Raw genomic sequence first — 24,029 nt, 5'->3', positions numbered from 1 at the left:
AAAGGGTGTTTACACCACCTTGCCCCAGCTGTCGTGCAGCCAGTTGTGTCTGTTTGGGTGGCCAGCCAGGGGTGGCATAATACATGCTTCAGCCCCTGGTAGGCCCTGGGTACACCTATGCCCTGGATACCTAAGGTATGCTGTACAGGGACTGATAAGGTGGTCCAGTACCAATTGGTAAAATGCACCTAAGGTACATGGTTGTAATTTAGAGAGAGAACAGCTAGGCTGTGGGTTTGATTAGCAGGCCCACAGCCAGGGAAAGTCGTAAACCAGTGAAGCAAAAAGCAAAAATCTGGGGTGGCCATGGGATTGCAGACCCCACTCTCCTACAAGTGGTATAGGCGGAAAGGTGTACAACAGACCGCAACTCCACTCGCGACGAAAAGCGTCTCCGAGCGAGTGCCGCCTTGGAAATTCCAACGCGCAGAACTGATGACATTGCGCATTCTCTTCGGTGGCGAATAGATCTAACCAAGGCTCTCCTCATTGCAGAAAGAGGCCTTGCGCCACGTCCGAGTTCAGACGCCATTCGTGATCCATCATGCACCGACGGCTGAGCTCGTCCGCCCTGGAGTTCAGAGATCCCGCCAGGTGTTGAGCCACCAAGGTCACGCCCTGGCGTTCCAGCCACTGCCAGAGGCATAGAGCCTCCTGGCAAAGAATCCACGACCCCGGGCCGCCCTGTTTGTTGCAGTACCACATGGCGGTGGTGTTGTCCGTGAACACCTGCACTACACTCCCCCGGACAGAGGGGAGGAATGCCTTCAGTGCTAGACGAATCGCCCGTAACTCCAACAGGTTGATGTGGAGCCGGGCCTCCGCCGGAGACCAGAGGCCTCTGATCTCCGCCTCTCCCATGTGGCCTCCCCAGCCCTGGAGAGACGCGTCCGTCACAACTACGTGCTCCGGTTGGGGAAGGGAGAGGGATCTGCCCCTGACCCAATCAAGGTCCGTGAGCCACCACGGCAGCTGTCTCGCAGTGCCCTCCGAGATCAGGACGTGGTCGGACAGGTTGCCCTGATGCTGGCCCACTGAAACTTCAGGTCCCACTGCAGAGCCCGCATCCGCCACCTGGCGTGATGCACCAGTAGGATGCAGGAGGCCATCAGCCCCAGAAGTCGCAGCGTCAACCTGACCGAGATCCGGGATAACGGCTGAAAGATGGGAATCAGAGCCTGAATATCCCAGACCCGCTGTTCGGGTGGATAAACCCGAAACCGCGCCGAGTCGAGAACTGCTCCGATGAAGAGGAGCTTCTGAGAGGGGCACAGGTGTGACTTTGGCACATTGATGGAGAACCCCAGCTGGTGCAGGAGATCTGCCGCAGTCTGGAGGTGGCTGACGACTGTCTGGGGCAAGCCCGCCTTCAACAACCAGTCGTCGAGGTAGGGGAAGACTGAAACCCCTAACCTGCGCAGATGAGCTGCGACCACCGCCATCACCTTTGTGAACACCCGTGGGGCGCTGGTAAGGCCGAAGGTGAGCACGGTATACTGAAAGTGCTCGTGGCCAACCGTGAAGCGCAGGTAGCGCCGGTGGGCCGGCAGGACGGGGATGTGGAAATAAGCGTCCTGCAAGTCCAACGCTACCATCCAGTCTCCTGGGTCCAGGGCAGCTAAGACCTGAGCCAGAGTCAGCATTTTGAACTTCTCCTTCTGGAGGAAGCCGTTGACGTTCCGTAGGTCCAAGATAGGGCGTAGGCCCCCTTTGCCCTTCTTGGGTACCAGAAAGTAGCGGGAGTAGCAACCACACCCTACTTCTGGCCCAGGAATGCGCTCGATGGCCCCCTTGGCCAATAGGGCCGTAACTTCCTCCTGCAGAAGTCGCAAATGATCCCCCGATACACGGTGGTTCTGCGGTGGCATGGCTGGAGGAGTCGCCTCGAAGGGGAGGGAGTAGCCCCTTCGGACGATCTGCAGCACCCACCTGTCCGACGTGACTGTGCGCCAGTGGAGGTGGTGATGGCGAACCCTGCCCCCCACTGGCGTCACGTGGGCCTGAAAGCACGGACTAGGAGGGTTTTGAGGCGGATGCTGCGGGGGATGGTGTGGACTGACCTCGCCGTTGTCCCCGACCGCCACCACGGCGGTTTCCACGGCCGCCACCGCATTGGGTATTACCCTGCGGAGCGTGGCTGGCAGCACGTGTGGGTACTCCCCTTCCGTGGCCACGAAAGGAATGAAAGGCAGCCGAAAAGTTGGCAGACCTCAACCAGGCGTGACGTCGACCCGCCACTGTCGTTGTCATCGCTCTACCTAGTGAGTCAGTGGTATCCAGCCCACACCGGATAGAAAATCTGGCTGAGTCCCGGCCCTCCACAAGGGCTTGGCCGAGTTTGGCCCGTACCTCCAACGGACACTCTGGCAGCACTTCCGCAACCGTATCCCACAGAGAGTGGGTGTAGCGGCCCAAGAGGCATGCGGTGTTGGAAGACCGCAGTCCCAGACTAAGGGAGGAGAAGATCTGTTTGCCGTACTGCTCATACCTCTTGGATTCCCTGTCCGGCGGAGCCGAGGGGAATGCGTTCTGGGAATTGGAGTCCTGGATGACCAGGCTCTCGGGGGTGGGGTGGGTGGACAGGAAACATGGGTCACCCGGAGCCGGGCGGAGGCGTCTGGCCACGTTCCTATCTACAGGCGAACCTGTAGTTGGCTTGGACCAAGAGCCCAAAAGAACGTCGGTCAAGGCTTCGTTAAACGGCAGCAGAGGCTCAGCTGAGCATGACTGCGGCTTAAGGACCTCAGTAAGGAGGTTAGTCCTCACGGCCGCGACGGGGAGCTCAAGGCCCAAGGCCTTGGCTGCCCTCATCAACACCACACTGTAGGTTGCCCCCTCCTCCGTAGCCACGGTAGGAGGTGAGACAAAGCCAGTGTCGGGCGAAGTGTCCAGACCACTGGCATCTCCAAGTTCACCTGTCCAGTCCTCCTGGGACTGACATTCACGTGTCAGAGGGTCCTCAAACCCCTCCCAATACTCCTCCTCACCCATCTCCTGATAGTCAGGGTCAGAAAATGATGGGGCTGGCTCATGGAAAGTAAACTCTCCGAACGGCGTCTGAAGCGGCGTCCAGCGGCGCCGCTTCGGCGCCAGAACCGGGTCGAGGGAGGCATCGGGGACGGCGCCGCTCGAGGGCGGCGTCGGGGGTGACACCTGGGGGGTTGGCGTCGGGGAGGTCGTCAAGTCCACCAGCGGCGACCCGGATCCGGAACCGGATCCAGTGGGACCTTGCGGCGCCGGGCCCGAAGGCGCCGGCGGTGTCGGAGCCGAAGCACCCGACGGCGTCGGGACCGAAGCCCCCGACCCGCTAGGGCCCCCAGACGGGTCCGCTGGGCCCGGAGGCGCCGCAGAGCCCGTCGGAGGAGAGAGGGACCTCATGGCCATGAGGAACCGCTCGATCTCCTCCGGCATCGCGTTAGGCCCAGGGACCGAAGGGTATGAAGCCGGACGCGGCGCCTGCGACTCCGATGGAGCCGTGTGGGCGGTGCCACCCGAACCCCCGGCCGTGTCGCGCGAGTGTCAGGGGGAGTCGGAAGAGCGATGACGTCTCTTCGACTTCTTGTGCTTACCTGACGACTTCGACCCTGAGGAGTGATGTCGACTCCCGGAGCGATGATGCTCCAGCGACCGGTCCCTCGACCTCCGTCCGGACCGGGACCTCTCATGGCGCGGGGCCGACTGTCGGAGTTCGAGTCGCTTACGGGACCGCTCCCGTCTAGCTTTCAAAGTGAGGGCCCGGCAGATGGAACAGGCCTTGTCGTCGTGGTCGACGCCGAGACACCGACGGTGAGGGTCTGTTACCGACATCAGTCGGTCGCAATCCTCACAGGGCTTGAAACCAGGCATCCCTACCGGCACCGAATCGGAGTCGAAGACTCGAAAAATGAGATCAAAAGATCAAAAAAGGTTAGTCAAAAAGTGACTAAGGTACCACTTTTTCCGGATCTGCACTGCTGGCGCGGAAAAAAGAAGAACTGACGTCAGCACGCGGAGGCGGCGTCTAAGTACTCCGACGACGTCATCACGGCGCCCACGACGGACGTGGAGTCGCAGACGACGCCTACCGACGCGCAAGGGTACTGCTACGCAAAAATTTCCGGATCCAGTCTGACGCCTGGGTATATTCTAAGGTAAGGAATCTAATACTAACGTGTCTCTTTCAGATACCCATGGTACCTTTTATAAGCGGCTTATCTGTGACCAGAGATGTCCCAATTGTGGGTGCAAAGTTAGAGTTTTGGAAAAGAATACAGGTTCTGGGAGCCTGATTGGCAGGGACCCAAGGCACATCAAGTTAGGTTGCATCAGATGTCAGGCAAAAAGTGGGAGGTAACGATGCAAAAAAGAGGGACTTTCCTGCAATCAGGATGAAACCACCTTCGGCACAGTCTTCCTCGCCTCTGGTGTCGATCTGATCTTCTGCAGAAAATTCTGCTTCTGCCACCATTTCCATGTTTTGAGCTAGGCATCGGGAGTGATGGTTTTCTTGTTCTTTAACAGGTTGCTGGCTGTGCTCAGACGACAAGCAAAAGTTACAGATATCTTGTTGACCCGAGGACGCATACTTTGCCACGCGTCTGTAGGCACTTTCAGAAAGGTAACTCTTATCTTCGATCACACAGAGCCCAGTATTCTTGATGGCATGGGGAAAGGAGTATGCACACAGCAGGTGTCTCAGTGGACATTACAGTTAAGGTCACCAGAAACAATTAGACTGTTAGAGAATAGGAATGAGGTATTGTAGTGGCGAAACAGCTCTGATTCCATATTATGTTGAAAAGTTGCAAAGGCACCAAAGTTGTACAGTGCTACAGCGCGATCCGTCCATAACTGATGGCGAATAAAAATCAATCTTGCAATGGAGGCTTTGAAAAAGCACATTCACTCTAAGAGGAGGAGCCTCAACATCACATCCACAGCAAGAGATCTCTTTGTGATAAACAAGTTGTAGAGTCCAAGCACAACACTAAATAGCAGGAGAGTGCACAGCAGGTGTATGAGCAGTCAACACATGCTCCAACTATTATTTTTCTCTCTGTCACCAAATCCTGACCCCAGTTTTTATACCGATCTGGAAGATGCTGGATCAGACCTTCCAACTCATCCAAATGGGCATGGTCGTACGAAGACAGCAGGCACACTGAATTAGTAATCCGCCAATGCCTGGTAGACTGAACAGCAACATATTTGCATGCCCCATAATTAATTTTGCTCTTTCGAACAGGAGGGCAAATTAGCACGTTTCTGTTCTGTGTATACGGCCAGTGAAGGGGATGGTAGAGAGGGATGCTTTATATTTTTTATCCACCCTTGGCATGATCACTCGCACCTTAGTTGGTTACTTGAGAATTTAATTAGAAGGTTTTAAGAGTGCTCTTAAGCATAACGAGATACTGCATCGACCTTTGTGTGGAGGAGAGGGTCTCCATAAGGAAATCCTCCTCTTCAGGCTGCTTGTGCATCTCCACCTTGTGGAAGGTGGCTGCATGATGAAAAACCTCATGGTATGAAGTGGTGTTGTCTGGAGGTAAAGGCCTGGCCGAATAGAGGGCCAGATCAATGTCAGGTGGGGGCTCCATGTAAGTCATCCAAGGAATCCTGTTGTGGATGCGTGTCTTATTGCAGGACATATGGGTCATAGGGAGATTTTGAACACATCCCAAGTCCCTCAGAAGGAAGAGAACACTGAGGTGAGGGAAGTGTGGCATAAGGTTCATAGGCAGTGATAGAGGGGTGGGCCTAGTGGGGAGTGGTCAGGAGGTGTAGGAGGCAGACGTGGACACCAGTCATTTCGGAGCCGAAGCTTTCCAATTCCCCCGAGGCATGAAGCTGGCTTTCGGATTTGAGGCCTTAGGCTCAGAGGCATTTCTCGAGGATACCTGGGAGGCCAAAGCCGATGCAGCGGTCAAGGTTGATGGACGAGGCTTGGAGGAGGTCTTCGGCACCGAAGAGTGAGTGGGTGTCAGGTACGATCCCTCTACTAGGTGCCGACCATGACAAAACGGCAGTGACAGACCATAGGCCTCATGAAAAGCCCTGTGAGCTTAAAGCTCTAACCTCTCTGGAGTGCAAATGATGTTGTGGAGCAGTCTGTGGGAAGATAAAACTCTCTGCAACCATCTTTGTCAGCGTTGCACCGGTAGGGGCTCTTCCTCGTCAGCATCAATAACAAGAGCAACAGTGGAGGTGAAGGTAAGTGAGGCAGATGTGGACACAACTTTCTGCTGCCGACAGCTCCTGGATCTCTGCACTAGAAGCTTTTGGCTGCTGATCGCTGCCGGTCCCTCGATCCGCCAAGAGGTTGGGGGCATCATGCTGATGACAGTGTACCATGGAAGTTGAGGCGACACATTGGGCTCCGTGGTTTCGGAGGGTATTTTTTTGCAGAAGGCAAGGAATGCACTCCAGGAGCCTCCCTGATGGTTGGGGGACAAACAGAGGTTATAAACGTGATGAGATCAGACATCGGATATTTCGAGTGACACTTGGGGCAGAAACATAATGGAGTTCTTTCCATCACTAGGACATTCTCATGCGTGGAGGATGGCGATGAAGGTGTCGAAAATGTACAAACCACAGAATCAAGTTGAAGGCAGTAAGCAATACATGAAGCCGGGAGTGCAAATGCCATCACTCCCAACGAGGAACAGATCCGAGCAAGCCTGGCAAGAACAATGCACGGCGTTGGCCTGAAGCTATAAGGGAAACATATGAACCAGATGGCGGAGAGAAAAAAAAATCTAATGTTGAGATCGATAAATACAATAACAATGTACATCGGGATGTAGGTTAGCATAGCAGCAGCAGTACCAGTAAATGCGAAGCACAAGTTACAACTTGTGTAACGATGTATCTGTAAGAGACATTAGTTAGTTATAGATTTCCTTACCTTAGAATATCCCCAGGCGTCAGACTGGATCCGGAAAGTTTTGCTTAGCAGTACCACTGCGCGTCAGTAGGTGGCGTACTGCAGCTCCGCTTCCGTCACTGGCGTCGTCAGCGCCGAGATGACGTCACGGAGGGTACTTAGGCGCCACCCATGCGAGCTAACGTCCGGTCTGTACACGACTATACGCGCCAGGAACGCAGAGCCATTCAAGATACTGACCATTAGTGTATAAAACTAGGGCCCTAAAAGGGGATGACCTTAACCCTAGTAATCAGTTCACAGAATGGGGAGGATGGGTGGGGCGGTAAGGAATCTATCACTAACTAATGTCTCTTACAGATTAATAGTTACACAAGTAGTAACTTGTGCATCTGAAAGAGACACGTTAGTGATGGATTCCTTACCTTAGAATAGATACCCCAGCAATACCAACCCCGGGTGTGGGTTGGCGAACAAGATTACACCAGAAAGTCACAGAGCACAGAACGGCCAAAGAAGCCGTCTCTCCGGACCTGACAGTCAAGGCAATGGTGTTTGGTAAACATGTGCAGCGCAGCTCACGTAGCTGCCTGACAAATGTCCTGCAAGGGGAGGCCGCGTCCCAAGGCAGTAGTGTCTGCCGTTGCCATGGTGGAATGGGCACGCAGTTCCACAGGAGGCTCCTTCTTGGCCAAGGAGTAACAAGCTTCGATACACAGAACGACCCACCGGGAGATGGTCAGTTTGTGCATGGTCTGACCTTTTTTGGCACCCACATAGCCGATAAAGAGCTGATCATCCACCCGGAACTGCTGTGTACGCTGCAGATAGAATGCAGCGGTACAAAAGGGGGTGGTGATGGACGGAGCATCTGACCCAATCAAACACTCACACCCAGTCAACAGATCTGGGTTTAATCCATCACCGTTCTTTAGCCCACTCTGCCACCCCAGTTCAGACATGGCCATATGTAAATCAGTCTGACCCTGTGCCTCATGGGAACAGTCCAGCCCGAGCTGCCTAGCAAGCCTGGCTGAAGACGGCTGTAATGCCAGAAACCGGTCCTAGGAAGCTTGAGTCCGGTCCAGGGAAGGCATGGCTTAGCAGTTCGGGCTGGACTGTTCCAATGAGGCACAGGGTCAGACTGATTTGCATGTGGCCATGTCTAAACTGGGGTGGCAGAGTGGGCTAAAGAACGGTGATGGATTAAACCCAGATCTGTTGACTGGGTGTGAGTGTTTGATTGGTTCAGATGCTCCGTCCATCACCACCCCCTTTTGTACTGCTTTGTTCGCCATAAGTTGGCAGGGTATGCTCAGACGCGAGTCCCTTGCTCACTTTGCCACTGGATTCAAGTAAGCCTGGCTGAAGACGGCTGTAAAGCCAGAAACCGGTCCTAGGAAGCTTGAGTCCGGTCCAGGGTAGGCATGGCTTGGCAGTTCGGGCTGGACTATTCCATGAGGCACAGGGTCAGACTGATTTGCATGTGGGCATGTCTAAACTGGGGTGGCAGAGTGGGCTAAAGAACGGTGATGGATTAAACCCAGATCTGTTGACTGGGTGTGAGTGTTTGATTGGTTCAGATGCTCCGTCCATCACCACCCCCTTTTGTACTGCAGATAGAATGCAAGCGCACGTTTTGGGTCCAGACGGTGGAGCCTCTCTTTTTCTCTGGAAGGATGCGGAAAGACGGTGGGTAAAGTGATGGTCTAAGGGCATGACAACCTTTGGAAAGAAAGATGGACGAGTCCTCAGAACCACCTTGTCTGGATGAATAGAAAGAAAAGGAGGTTTAGAAGAAAGAACCTGGAGCTCACTCACTCTTCTGGCAGAGGTGATAGCAACCAGGAAAGCAGTCTTCAAGGTGAGAAGACGCAAAGGACAGTTTTGAAGGGACTCAAAGGGAGCGCACATCAGAAAAGTCAAGACAAGATTCAAGTCCCACTGAGGCATAATGAAGGGCACGGGTGGAAACCTATGCGTAATGCCTTTAAGGAAACGGTTAACAACCAGGGACTTGAAAAGAGAAGGCAGATCTGGAAGCCTTAGAAAGGCAGAGATGGTCGAAAGATAACCTTTAATAGTGCCCAGAGGAGAGCCCTGCTGGGCCAAAGAGAGAAGGAACAGAAGAACCTCAGAAAGAGGGGCAGAAAGGGGATCCACAGCCTTTGCTGCGCACCATGCAATAAACTTGTTCCACCTGCAGGCATACACAGTTTTGGTGGAGGGACGCCTGGCTGCCAGAATGCCATCACAGGCTTCGGGAGGAAGATCGAAAGGTGTCAACTGTCGCCGTTCAATCTCCACGCGTGGAGGCTGGACAGGTTTGGGTGGAGGACCGTCCCCTACTGTTGCGACAGTAGATCCTCCCTAAGAGGCAGACGGATAGGGGGATCGATGCCAATACTGAGTAGCTCGGGATACCATACTCTTCGAGCCCAGTCCGGAGCCAGAAGAATGACTTGGGCCCGGTCGAGCCTGATCTTCTTCAGCACTCTGGGCAGAAGTGGTATAGGCAGAAAGGTGTACAACAGACCACAACTCCACTCGCGACGAAAAGCGTTGCAGAGCGAGTGCCGCCTTGGAAATTCCAACGCGCAGAACCGATGACATTGCGCTTTCTCTTCGGTAGCAAATAGATATAACCATATCACCCCATTGCTGAAAGAGATCTTGCGCCGCCTCTGAGTTCAAACGCCATTCGTAATCCATCAAGCACCGGCGGCTGAGTTTGTCCGCCCTGGCGTTCAGAGAACCTGCCAAATGTTGAACCACCAAGGTATGCCTTGATGTTCCAGCCATGTCCAGAGGTGCAGAGCCTCCTGGCAAAGGGTCCAAGACCCCATCCCGCCCTGTTTGTTGCAATGCCACATGGCGGTTGTTTTTTCCGTGTACAGATGGAAGGAATGCCGTCAGTGCTAGTCGGATCGCCCTCAGCTCCAGAAGGTTGATAAGGAGCCGGGACTTCTCCGGAGAACAGAGACATCTGATCTCCCCCTCTCCCAAGTGACCTCCCCATCCCAGGAGGGACGCATCCGTCACCTCTGTGTGCTCCGGTAGTGGAAGGGAGAGGGATCTGCCACTGACCCAATCGCGATTCGTAAGCCACCACTGCAACTGTCGTGCAGTGCTCTCCGAGATCTGGACGTGATCGGACAGGTTGCCCTGATGCTGTGCCCACTGGAACTTCAGGTACCACTGCAGAGCCTATATATAACGATGGATATCAGTAGGTCAATCAAACGTGCATAAACTGTCTATAACGGTGTGTTTCATTAGGGAGCAGTCACAAAGTCCATTGATTATGATACGTAGTGACCATCAAATTATTCCCATCAGATACCCATCCTGTGCCGCCCTACATCATTTGGGATCCTTCAACCGAAGGTAGTGATGTTCACCCACGTAAGGATTAGGTGAATTGCAACCCAATCAAACGGAAGGGATCACCAGTAAAGTTAATTGCTTTATATGGCATAAGGAGGGTAAATGACTAGCAGTGCAAAAAATCTAATGGAATGGTAGTGCATACAAAGTGAGTGATATAAAATTGGGTTATGAAAATGGAAAAAATGTATTTTAATGGTATCCTATCCACACCCAACAGTAAAAACAGTGCAAGGTAGTGTTGTACAAATAACTACCCAGATGGAATAAAGGTCAACATGTTTCTGCGGTAAAATGGAGTTTCGAGATCTCCTCCTGCTTCATCAGGACCTCATTTAATTGCTACTGCATAAATGTGAACAACTAACCAAGTGAAATAAGTGTCACCTGAAATTCGCCTGTTCGGAAGATCACGAAAGTCACAGCGGCAAGCAGGGCACCAATAAAAAACAAAAACAAATAGAAACACTTTATCATTAGCGACAGTTTGCAACACACATATTTTATGTGTACAATTATAATTAGCCAATCGTTTTATTGATCACAGGGTCTCTTATAGTAGACCTCTAACTTAGATGCCATCTTTTTAGCAATTTATTAGAAGAAACTGGTTAGCTTCACTCACCCAAATTGTGGGGAATAAACGCCGGACCTCACCTGGCTACAGCGCAGGTAGAAACGGAGCACCGCTCTAAAGAAAGGAAGGAAGGAGGAAATAGAAAGAGGAAGGATACAATAACTGTATTCATAGCATCTTCTTTTAGTAGAAAAATATTAAAAACAGATCTGTCTTTATAATGTATAATGTCTAGTCAAATAGTCAACTGGCTACACTTATGGCCAAATAATTACGTTCCTCATGATGACAGATTGAGCAAAAAAAATTACTTCGTCATCACAGCTCATTAATATAACGTTAAGTGTACATAGATCCATGGTGTTACTGCTGTCACCTATCACCATTCAGGATCTAGAGCATGTACGCCGTCAATTACAGATGGCTTCTGATATTCGCAACTTAACTTTGCGAGTTGTCATGCCGACATACATTTTATTACACGGGCACTTGATGAGATAGATTAAATTTGCACTGTTGCAATTGGTGAACCTGCGTTGTTCCCAAACTCGTTCCAACCCGATATCAATGGTTGATGTTTTTGATGTCTGGGGACAAGCTGCACATTGTCCACAAGGGTAGTGTCCTGTAACTGCAGGCATATCCCACAGAGTTCCCACAGCTCTCGGTGCCTCACTCCTAGGTCTTGTATGGACTAATTTGTCCTTCAAATTTTGTGCTCTTTTGTAGGCGAAGAGCGGGAGAGGCAAAGTGTCTTGACCAGTATTGAGAATACCCCAATGTCTCTTCACAATCCTAGTGATTTGATTGGAAAATGTGCCAAATGTACTCACGCATGTCATGCGTTCGGTCTTGGGCTTTGGAGGCAAGATTTCAAGCAAGCTGGCTCTGTTATTGTTGGCAGCTCTTTTTTTGGACAGCTGAATCAATTTTTTGGGATATTCTTTGTGTGACAAATCTCTGGATAGACACTGGGCATGTGTTTCAAAGGATACACGATTGGAGCAGTTTCTCTGTATACGCAAAAATTGTCCATAGGGCAAATTATCCCGTAAGGACTTCGGGTGGCAGCTGTTATAATTAAGCAAAGAATTGCGTGCCATCGGTTTGCGGTAGAGTTCAGAGGCTAAACCGTTAGTTGTTCCGTGGATCAGCAAATCCAGAAATGCCAGTTCCTGGGTATCAATTTCCATGGTAAACTTCAAAAAGCGATTCCTTTGGTTAAGTCATACATGGAACTCTTTTAACTGTGTTTCACTCCCGCGCCACACGACGAAAATGTCGTCAATGTAGCGTTTCCAGGTCCGCAGAAACCCTAGATGGGGATTGGTGTCTGCGAACACGTGCTCCTGCTCAAAGTGATGCACATACAAATTAGCGAGACTCGGGGCAAAAACGCTGGTGCGGGATGTCATTTCACTGCATGGCATTTTTAGAAACTCTGAACGCACTAACGTGTTCCAGGACTGTTCCTTTCATGAGTAAGAACTAAGGCGGGCCGCATGCCCTGGTGGCTGTTTTCTCTAATACGATCGCCAATGTTTCGTTTAAACGCTGAGAATGCGATACTTGGGGGACCCACGAAATTGTAGCCATCTGTAATTGACGGCGTACATGCTCTAGATCCTGAATGGTGATAGGTGACTGCAGTAACACCATGGATCTATGTACACTTAACGTTATATTAATGAGCTGTGATGACGAAGTAATTTCTTTGTGCTCAATCTGTCATCATGAGGAACGTAATTATTTGGCCATAAGTGTAGCCAGTTGACTATTTGACTAGACATTATACATTATAAAGACAGATCTGTTTTTAATATTTTTCTACTAAAAGAAGATGCTATGAATACAGTTATTGTATCCTTCCTCTTTCTATTTCCTCCTTCCTTCCTTTCTTTAGAGCGGTGCTCCGTTTCTACCTGCGCTGTAGCCAGGTGAGGTCCGGCGTTTATTCCCCACAATTTGGGTGAGTGAAGCTAACCAGTTTCTTCTAATAAATTGCTAAAAAGATGGCATCTAAGTTAGAGGTCTACTATATGAGACCCTGTGATCAATAAAACGATTGGCTAATTATAATTGTGCACATAAAATATGTGTGTTGCAAACTGTCGCTAATGATAAAGTGTTTCTATTTGTTTTTGTTTTTTATTGGTGCCCTGCTTGCCGCTGTGACTTTCGTGATCTTCCGAACAGGCGAATTTCAGGTGACACTTATTTCACTTTGTTAGTTGTTCACATTTATGCAGTAGCAATTAAATGAGGTCCTGATGAAGCAGGAGGAGATCTCGAGACTCCATTTTACCGCAGAAACATTTTGACCTTTATTCCATCTGGGTAGTTATTTGTACAACACTACCTTGCACTGTTTTTACTGTTGGGTGTGGATAGGATACCATTAAAATACATTTTTTCCATTTTCATAACCCAATTTTATATCACTCACTTTGTATGCACTACCATTCCATTAGATTTTTTGCACTGCTAGTCATTTACCCTCCTTATGCCATATAAAGCAATTAACTTTACTGGTGATCCCTTCCGTTTGATTGGGTTGCAATTCACCTAATCCTTACGTGGGTGAACATCACTACCTTCGGTTGAAGGATCCCAAATGATGTAGGGCGGCACAGGATGGGTATCTGATGGGAATCATTTGATGGTCACTACGTATCATAATCAATGGACTTTGTGACTGCTCCCTAATGAAACACACCGTTATAGACAGTTTATGCGCGTTTGATTGACCTACTGATATCCATCGTTATATATATGCTGTTGGGGATGATATTAGTGTATGGTCATTAAATATTCCCCCTTTGACCTTCCCCGTTGTTATTTATTTACCACTGCAGAGCCCGCACATGCCATCTGGCATGTGTCATCAGCAGGATGCAGGAGGCCATCAGGCCCAGAAGCTGGAGGGTAATCCTGACCGAAACCCGGGGTAGAGGCTGAAAGATCGGAATCATAGCCTGAATATCCCGTACTCGCTGCTCGGGAGGATAAACCCGAAACAGCGTCGAATCCAGAACCACTCCGATGAAAGGGAGCGTCTGAGAGGGACACAGGTGCGACTTCGGCACGCTGAAAGAAAGAACTAACGTCAGCGCGCATGGGTGGTGCCGGGACGTCATCACATACTGACGACGCCAGTGACGGACGCGGAGCCGCAGGATGCCACCTACTGACTAACTTTCCAGATTCAGTCTGACACCTGGGGATATTCTACGGTAAGGAATCTATCACTAACGTCTCTCTTTCAGATATCGATGTATGCTGTAATCTATGCACGTACAATGTCAATACCAGTAAATAAAATACAGATGTATGCTGTACCTGTACGCAGAGTGATGTTAATACCAGAAAATCCAATGTCAATGTACACTGTAACTAATGCACGAATTATGACATCAATCTCAGTGAAAGCAATGTTGATGTACGATGTAACAACTGTATGTACAATAATGATAATATTGGTAAATATGATATTAATGACCGCCATGTTACACGTGTGCACACTCACAAACTCATATCATTGATGTCAGATTCATCTGAGATGACCTTTCCATCAACTCCAAGTCAGAGATACGTGGTCAGACAGGCCCTGCGACCCAAAACCAAGCCAACCGCTTGACAGGTCACACAGGTGGAGTTACACTTATCCCAAAGACAAACACACATCCAGGGAAAACCCTGATCGATCCCAAAGGATAGGTAGCCACACCACAAACAGGACCCCAATAAAACGCGTACAGCCAAAGGCGTACTTTCCCACAAAGTTATCTGCCACGTGTTGTTTGGTACACTCACCAATCAAGACATGTACACTGTACGTGCTGATCATGTGCTCACCATACTGAACATCTGGACACACACAGTGGTCCACACTAGCTCTCCCCGAGGTCGAGAGCCATCTGTGTCTCCCTTATCCATCTGTGTTGCCCTTATCAGATGGTTGTACCTGTTTAGGACAATGATGCTATTCAAAGAATGTTGAAGTGTTTTACGTACCCACAAAATGTATATATGTGCGCCTAAAACTTCTGTACTCCAAGACCGTCTTCAGACAAGCCTCTGTCGATACTCTCCCAGCTGCTGCATTTAATTAAACCAACTTGTTCCTGTTTTGCCAAACCCCTCTTGTCTTTTTATTTAAGGTAACTTCATATTCGAGCAACACCTACAATGCCGATGCGCATTACCAGCAATAGGTGAAGTCACATTACTTGTGACTCAAAACGACTTCTCAGAAGAAAAACAACTTGCACACATCCAAGCCCAACAATTGATGGCATGAGTATGCACAGCATGTGCCTCTACAACTACAAATGTGGCAAACATAACCTTTTGTTGTGTTATGTTATGTTACAGGTTTTGTTTAGCGCACAGCTGCCCCAGCAAAGGAGCGTCCCAGCGCTGACTGACAGAGGTTGGGTGGCTACTAAACAGAAAGCAGGCCTAACACAAAGGGAAAAGGTATGTTTTAATGGCCTTGCGGAATACCATATAGTTGTCAATGCTACGGATGTGCACAGGAAGAAAGTTCCACAGTTTTGCAGCCAGGGTGCGGAAGGAGCGACCTCCTGCACACACCTTCCTCACCCAAATGCTGGCCCATAGATCGTAGTAGGTGAGTAGGTGTATGGAGTGAAAGCAGGTTCGCCAGGATATCTGGGGAGAAGTTCATCATTCTGAAGGCAATGCAGAGGGACTTGTACTCTATGCGCCTAGCCACCGCCAGAAAATGTAGTCGGCGGATGGCGTTGGAGCAAGTTCTAGGGATGGCAAGAAGAGTTCTAGCAGCCGCATTTTGAACCCTCTGCAAATGAAGGATTTCAGCCTTGTTCACCCCCAGGCAGAGTGAAATGGCGTAGTCCAGTATCGCACAACAGCATTCTCCTGTGGGGTAATTATTTTTCCCCCTGGTGCCTATTCACAGCCCTGGGCAAAATCATAGAAAATATCTCCACCAACTGTCTGCACCCTTTCATAAAATTCTCCATCTCATAGCAAAGTCGCATCTCTTCATTGTCACTGTCTACGGAATCTCCCTTTTCAGTTCCTTCCATGGAGCTTATTTTCTGTTAAGCTCCCCACTGGGCATGCATCCGATTCAGGAGACCATCATCATCTTCCACTCATCCCTCCTCATTTGCCCTTCAATCATAGTCTCACTCGTTCCCAGCCTGGTTCTGGAATATCTAAGAAAAAGGTCTGAGTTATGTATCACCTTCAACAGTGCTAGGAAAAATAACGTAGTCTTACAGTATCAGTCGTCTTTCCGTTATTGGCTTTGTCAATCAATTTTTGCTGTTTTTGTGCAAGTTTGGTTTTACTTGGGAAAAACATCACATGTGAGGCCTCAAACACTACTCATTCACTTGTGTGCCATGGTGAGGGCTCATCTTTGTCCCTGTAACTGAGGCCTTTAGCATTCATTGGTCGTGGTAGGGCTCATGGGGGGGATGCAGAGACTGCACTCAATGGGATCACTTTAATAAGAAGCATGTGATAATTTTCTCAGTAATCAGCAGCATGCACAGCCAGCCCTCAAAGAATTTCTCAGAATATTTCCCTTTCAGTGCTTTCAGGAAATCAGACATATACACTGTTGTGGCAGATCCAGCTTTCTGCATCTCCTAGGCACTCCTCCATGTTCTTAGCTTTTGCATAAAGTTACTTCACATTGTCATGAACATTATCTGCAAGATCAGACTCATGACCATCCATCCAACAACCACATCAAAAATAAGAAATCCAGCTTCTTCTGCGAGGCACTGGACAATGCCAAAAACAGACCGAATGAGCTCTACAGCATCAGACAACAAACCTCCAAGCCACTGTCCTCATCTGCACAGGCGTCCAAAGAACTATGCGACAACTTCGCCCACTTCTTCAACAACAAGATCGCAAGAATCGATCTATCTTTAGACATCAACGAATCGCACCTCAAGAATAGCATCACGGCTGTACCTCATGCCTTCTCTCCTGGCTCTTCTCTCACCCCCTGGCTTAGCTTTAGCCCTGTTCAAGATACAGAAATAATCTCGTTGATCTCCACCTCCAAACCATCAGCACACATCTTAGATTCCATTCCTCCACTACTAATCAAGAAAATGAAGCACGCTTTCGCTCCTCTATGGGGCAAAATCATAAACAGCTCCTTAAAAAATTTGAGTGGTTCCTGACTGCCTTAAAATGGGGCAAGTTACCCACCTGCTGAAAAAACCCGGTCTAGACACGACAGATCTGAACAATTTCAGACCTATATCTAACCTCCCCCTGCTCTCAGAAACACTTGAACGTTGTGTACTTCACCAACTAACACAATACCTGGACAACATCAACCTCTTAGACCCCCACCAGTCTGGCTTCAGAAAAGGCTGCAGCACAGAAACCGCGATTCTGAACATCATAGATGATATTCATGGATCACTAGACTCTGACAAATGCTGCCTCCTCATTCTCCTTGACCTCTCTGCAGCATTTGATACGGTGGACCACAAACTCCTCATCAGGGCTCTTCAAGAAAGAGCTGGTCTCGGTGAGGTAGTGCTCACGTGGTTTTCCTCCTTTATTCATAATCGCACGCAAAAAATAAAAATCAAGAACTTCACCTCCGAAACCCAGCAAGTCAACAAGGGCGTCCCCCAAAGATCGGTGCTCTCTCCACAGCTTTTAACATCTATATGGAATCGCTCTCCAAGCTATTCAGAAAAGCCAACATCCGCTTCCACCTCTACGCAGATGATACACAGATCTATCTGGAAACTTCCTCTCTCAATTACATCCAAAGACTAAACGTTGTCTTGAAAGATGTTCAAGAATGGCTGACAAACAATCACCTGAAACTAAATCCGGACAAGACCGAGACACTCCTCATCTCTAACAAGGAGGACAACCCACAAATCACCGAATGGCTAAAAGCAATTGATGCGCTCAAAGGGAATCTTACTCTAGCAGACTCTGTTAAATCTCTAGGCGTCACCTTAGATTCTAAACTAAACATGATGAAACTCATTAAGAACTCGGCCAAAAGTGCATTCTTTAACCTTAGACTTCTGAACAAAATCAAACCCTACATTCCAAACAAGGATCTCAAATTAGCCACACAATCTCTGGTACTGTTAAGACTGGACTATGGGAACGCAGTCCTAACAGGTATTCCTAAATCGCACTTGGCACCGATCAAAACAACATTACATGCGGCAGCCAGAATGATCACCTGTGTCAAAAGATCTGATCACATCTCCCCTGCACTCAAAGAACTCAAATGGCTCCCAGTAGAAATGCAAAGTAATTTCAGAACGGCCTGCCTAACCCACAAAGCCCTCCATACCGGCAAACCTGAATACCTGGCAAAAAACCTCAAAAAAGCAGGCCAATCGAGGAATCTGAGAAGCTCTAACTCCCTCCTACTCATCCTACCTAAAACCAGAAAGAAAAGAACAGCGGACTGCTCTTTCACGGGAAACGCCCCCTGTTCCTCAACCGTTCTCTAGGTTGTGGATAACACGGTACAGACAGCAACTACAGAGCTATGCACCCGCAATGATTCCTGAAACCACAGAAGTTTCTGCATTACAATTACGCAGCTCTTACTCTAACACTCGTCGATTGCTAATACCTTTCTTATGTCATGTTTCTGTTGATTATATGCTATTCTCTTAATGTAAAGCGCTCTGCTACCTTTGGGTCTTGACAGCGCTATAGAAAGCTTCTTGAAATAAAAAAAATAAAATAAATAAAAATAAAATAAATAAAAATAAACTACACTACTAAAAATCTTGTCTCAACAACACTACGTCCATATCCGTCTCACTCACCTTCGCCTCCAACTCTGCTCTTGTGTCTCAATTTCCTGTAAGTTAACTTCAGTGGAAGAAGTTGCATATTAAGCTTACTCGGTGGTTGTAGGGCTACACAGTCTTGTGAACTGCAGCCTATGACTGCTTAGCATATTAATCAAATTGTCTGGTTAAGGGGCAGATTCCCCTTCTCCTTTGCCAAATTTAAAGGACAGGAGATTATTCAACAAAGAGAAACCATACCTCACCCAATGTGGCAGCCTCTATACAGTCCCATGAACCCCCTGCACTGCCTATGCTAGGCCCCTCATTCCTTCTCCAAGGTCTCTGAGCCATCTGGTCCATCATAGTATGGGCTGAATACTGAGCTCACCAGAAGCAGTATGAGTCTCCAGGGACAGATCGTCACCAATCCAATGTCTGATACTATCCAGGGTTTATGATGTGAAGTCGTCCACTCCTGTTAGCAGTGCCACTATTATTATTATTATTATTAAAGGGGTTTATAAAGCGCATGGTGACGCCAACAGGCGTGTCCCCGCGCTGTGGAGAAGAATCAGGATGACTGAGGAAGAGAACTACAGGGTGAAAAGATGGGTTTTTAGAAGTTTTCTGAAGGTGAGCTCATTACTTGCTAGCCTAATATTGGTGGGGAGAGAGTTCCATTTGTTGGCTGCCAGTGAACGGAACGAACGACCTCCCATTCGCGCTTTTTTTATACGAGGGATCTTGAGCAAACACATTCCCATGGAACGAAGGGATCTGTTAGGCTCATAGGGAACAGCGAGGTCAGCCAAGTAAGACGGTGCTTTATCAGTGATGATTCTATAGCACCAGAGAAGAGCTTTAAATAAGATTCTTTTCTTAATTGGCAGCCAGTGCAGGGTAGCTAAGGTAGGTTTGGAGGGCACTCTTCTAGGAAGTCTCAGCACTAGTCGTGCTGCTGAGTTTTGTAGCACCTGCAGCCTCCTGATGTTATTTTCCGAGGTACCTAGAAGGAGCACGTTGCCATAATCCATACGGGAGGTTACTAGGGCCTGAATCATGGTGCGCCTGGACTCCAGGGGAAGGAGGTCCAGGGTACGTTTGAGGGTTTTCATGACTCCAAAACATTTCCCTACCATTTTATGTACATGGCTGTCAAACTAAAGTTTCGTATCCACCCAGACACCTAGGTTCTTTGCTGGCCACACTCAGGCTACTTCGTCACTGCCAGCAGGGAACTGACCTTGGCTAGCTGAAATGTACCTCTCTGCCTATTATTGCTGGAGCCACCTGGATCTTTCTGACAGGCAACATACACCAATACAGGATGTTGGTATCAGGGGCAAGCACAGAGAGAGAAGGCTTTGGTATTTTCTTTTTTCTGCTGATGTAACTAAGTCCTCAAATCTCCAGACCACGCTCCGAAGAGGGTATTTCATTTGTTGAGGCCTTCAATGGATTGTGGGTAAGGGAGTAAATACTTTGTTGGGGTGGGGTTGTGTTTGGATATGGAGAGAACTCCACATCACCATCTCTACTCCAGTTTTTTAACTTAATTCACCATCTGGAGGCCTTGTGTGCCACGCCTCATGTGTCGCATTCATTTCTGGACTGGTGGATAGGTGTTCCAGGTTCATCAGTGATTCTGCAGCCTCCTCAGAATCACCTACTTCAGCCACCTATTAGGGTCATGCAAGGTTGCAGGGTCACCTTCTCTGCCCCGCCAAATTTGTGTCAAACGGCTACAGGTCCAGCATTGCAGGTGCTTACTGCTCACCAGGCCCAGAGTTTTGTTACACCACTGCCTGCAGCCCCCCAGTCTGCTCCTACCTCCTCTTCTGTCAATTGCCTACAGGTCTCGCAATATTTCTAACAGAGGGCATAGAGGGCATCTGCTTTCTTCCTGCCCTCAGGTTGCAGACAGATTGGAGTACAGGGTACCCTGCAACTCTAGATGTGTCCTGCTGGCTTCCAATAAATTGATATTGTGCACTGCATCACATTTCCACCAATTCACAGTAGGGTCCAGACAACTTATAAAACCTGGGTCTGTACAGGAAGTTGCCAGGTTATTACAGATAAATCTTGGTGCTTCAATCAGGTATTGCTAACCACCTTTCACCATCAAGCCATGACATGACTTCATTAAATTATGGCAGGATTGTAGGAAACTAATCATTAAACTGTCCTTCCGTTGGTTAGGAAGCTGATTTTTTTTTTTAATACCTCAATGATGAATTCCAATGATGGAGAACGCTCTGTTAAAAGAAAGCTACCAAATACCTTTTCAGGAAGTCAAACGCTCAAACATGAAAGGAAAAGCTCGGTGAAGAAATGTTCCATTTAATGACACCTGGAAAGAAGTTTTCTGGCATGTTATCCTTACTTTTACAAGACACCATTGCTTTGCTTAACTTCTTTGGAAGTTCTACCGCATACTTATAATTTGGTGCCATAACTCTACTTACATCCACTGCTTCTCCAAGAGATGAGTTTGCTATTCTATTCTGAAATCATGTGGTTGAGTGTAGTCCCATAGCCATATCTATTACAAACGCCACGGCAAACACTCTGTCTACAGTGTCCACTTAGAAAGTTATTGTACCAATGGAGATCCGTTTTCGAAGCATCGTGGCATAAATCAGACTGTTAATCATCAGGTCAATACACACTATGAGATGAAAGTGACTACCTTTGTGGTAGTATTTGTTGTGTGACAAGTCGCACAGCACAAAGTGTACTCGCAGTAAGTCCATCTTAAAGGTCATACCGTGCAGTGCACTAAGAGTGTCCTATTACCTTGGAATCTATATTTTCATCTGTTAAACAGATAGGTCTAACCAATGGTTAGGTCAAGAAAGTGTAGGTATGTTGAACAAAGATATGAAATAAGATATTTAGAATATAGAATAAAAAAAAAAGTAAAAAACGACCTTCTCACCACACCCAGTTACCTGATGCAGTGGTATCAGATAGAGTTCCTGCATCCAAAGAAGAAGAGCTGGGGGCTTGACCAGATAAACCAAGGCTCTGAAGTCCAAGGGCACTGCTGCTACTCCCTGTTAGAATAAAGGAAAAAAAATCAGTGCAAGAGAATTCAGCACTACCACTAAAGCGGCTACTAACACCACCAACAACTTATCCTAGGAAGTGAAGATTTACCATCTCTACTAAGTGCAACGGATCATAGCATTCAATGGATTACGGTGTGGTTACAGACACTCCTGGAGAGTTACACTTTTTGGTGAATTCTAAAGGTTTTTCCAGTCATAGCTACAAATCTGCAACAAGCAGAGGCTGCCAGGCACACTCTTAGAAAACTGCAAAATTGCACATGGGGAAAAGCTGTTGCATTTGAGCAAATGTACCATATTTTCACATTGAAAAACCTTTTATCCTACATACTAACAGTTTTGAGGGTTTTCTCTTCCCATATCCACTCTGGAAAGCGATTTACTCCTGCCCTTGAAGAAAAAAAAAATCTGCAGCCATTTTCAAGATGGGGTGGGTCAAGTAAATGTCTATGGCGTGAGTTTGTACAATTTTTCAAGGGCATTTTGGCTTTACAACAACTCATCCCCACACTTCAATTTAAGCACTACAATATTTTGCCAATATAAGGTTATGTTGAACATCTGTAAAAGAAATGTATCTGTATTTATACTAACACCATTTGCTAAAAAACTGTTTCAAAAAGTATTGTTCACAATTATTTGATGCGCAAAGTACAGTCTTTGAGCTGACTGACTATAAAGCGCTAAAAGATTGGGATGTCTTTATGACACACACGTAGGGCACTGGAGATGATACTTTTGCTTGCAGGTGTCCTTTTGAGCATTGTTGGTGGAAACAAAGAAGGACCCACACTAAAGTAGGAGGCTTTGGACCTTATTTGATTTTATGTCCCAAAAGAATTTGTTATTTACTTTCCGTTACATTGTTTCTGTTAGATAACCGCAGATTCCTCACCTTTTTAATATGTCCTACGCATTGGACTGGATCTGGAAATACTCAAGCAGTACCTGTATGCACAAGTAGGAGATGTCGTGTACAACCACACCAATGTCATTCCAAGCCAAAAGTGACATGCAGAGCTACATATAAGAGCTACCCATGCATGCTGGTGCGAGTTGCTTTTTAGGTTGTCTGCGCCCCAACACACAGAGCCAAACAGCTAACTGGTCCCGACCAATGTGCAGATCAACAAACTTGGGACCTATCTAGATGGAAAAGTCCAGGTCACAGATCAGGGAGGCTGAGCGTAGAGGAGGAATATGTGGTTAGATAATTCACCAGAAAGAGTTACTGAAGGCAAGTAACTTGTTTTTCTGATGGATAAGTCTAACAGAGACTCTGCACCTTTTGAATAGGTACCAAAGCAGTGCCTCCCAGATTTATATACAGATATCCCGGCACTCGAGAGTAACTTTTATGTCTATATTTAGTCAGGAAGAGACATTCTGTGTGTCAATCCAAATATCACTGATAAGAAACACTTCAGATAGTTTGGCTTGAAGTGAGTCAATCTCCTGAGGTCCAAAGCAAACCACAAATTTGTCCCAATGGTAGGCTTACATTGATTTAGAGGAGGGGAGCCTTGCTGCCAGAATGACATCAATAACTTCGAAAGGGATATCGCATGCAGTCAACTGTCACCACTCGATCTCCAAGCATAGAGATGAGGACTGAGCAGGATCAGCTGCAGAAACTAGCCCTGCTGCTGCGACCGAAGATCCTCCCAAAGCAACAGCCTGATCTGAGGACAAATGCTCATGCCCAGGAGTTCCGGGTATCACCCTCTCCTTGCTCAATCTGGTGCCACTACGATGACTTTGGCCCAGTCGCTTCTAATCTTCAGAAGTCATGGCAGAAGAGGTAAAGGCAGGACGGTGTAAAATAGAGTTCCACTCTAGGCCGAATGCACCTCAGAGAAAGGGGAATTTTGGTAACTCACTTGCGAAGATACCCAGCGCCACCTCTGGGTTTAGATGCCATTTGTGATCCACTAAGAGCCAGCAGCTGAGTTTGTCCACCCTGATGTTTAGAGATCCCACCAGATAGTGCGCCATCAGGACAATCTCATGGTGATCCAGCAACTTCGAGGCGTAGTGCTTCATGGCGCAGGGCCCGCAACTCCACCATGCTCTGCTTGTTACTGTACCACATGGTGGCGGCATTGCAAGTGAGCACCGGTGTAGGAGAGTGGGGTGTGCAATCCTATGGTCACCCCAGATTTTTGCTTTTTGCTTCACTGGTTTACGACTTTTCCTGGCTGTGGGCCTGCTAATCAGACCCCCAGCCTAGCTGTTCTCTCTCTAAATTGACAACCATGTACTTTAGGTGCATTTACCAATTGGTACTGGGCCACCTTATCAGTCCCTGTACAGTGTACCTTAGGTAT

The 24,029-nt window shown here is 48.1% G+C and overlaps 1 protein-coding gene across 11 annotated transcripts in view; it reads right to left on the bottom strand.

Annotated features, from left to right (window-relative positions):
• UBR4 (ubiquitin protein ligase E3 component n-recognin 4) overlaps nt 1–24,029 on the bottom strand; it is a 2,329,353-nt gene that overhangs the window by 601,839 nt on the left and 1,703,485 nt on the right. For all 11 annotated transcript variants that reach the window (XM_078642504.1, XM_078642505.1, XM_078642507.1 and 8 more), the window contains one exon: nt 21,583–21,687. In XM_078642504.1, the coding sequence (XP_078498630.1) occupies nt 21,583–21,687 (105 nt within the window). The remainder of the gene's footprint in view (nt 1–21,582; nt 21,688–24,029) is intronic.

The sequence above is a fragment of the Lissotriton helveticus genome, chromosome 5_1 (assembly GCF_964261635.1).
Source record: "Lissotriton helveticus chromosome 5_1, aLisHel1.1, whole genome shotgun sequence".
Classification (NCBI taxonomy): domain Eukaryota; kingdom Metazoa; phylum Chordata; class Amphibia; order Caudata; family Salamandridae; genus Lissotriton; species Lissotriton helveticus.
Note: the sequence above shows the minus strand (reverse complement) of the source record. Positions and strands in the feature narration are given on the sequence as shown.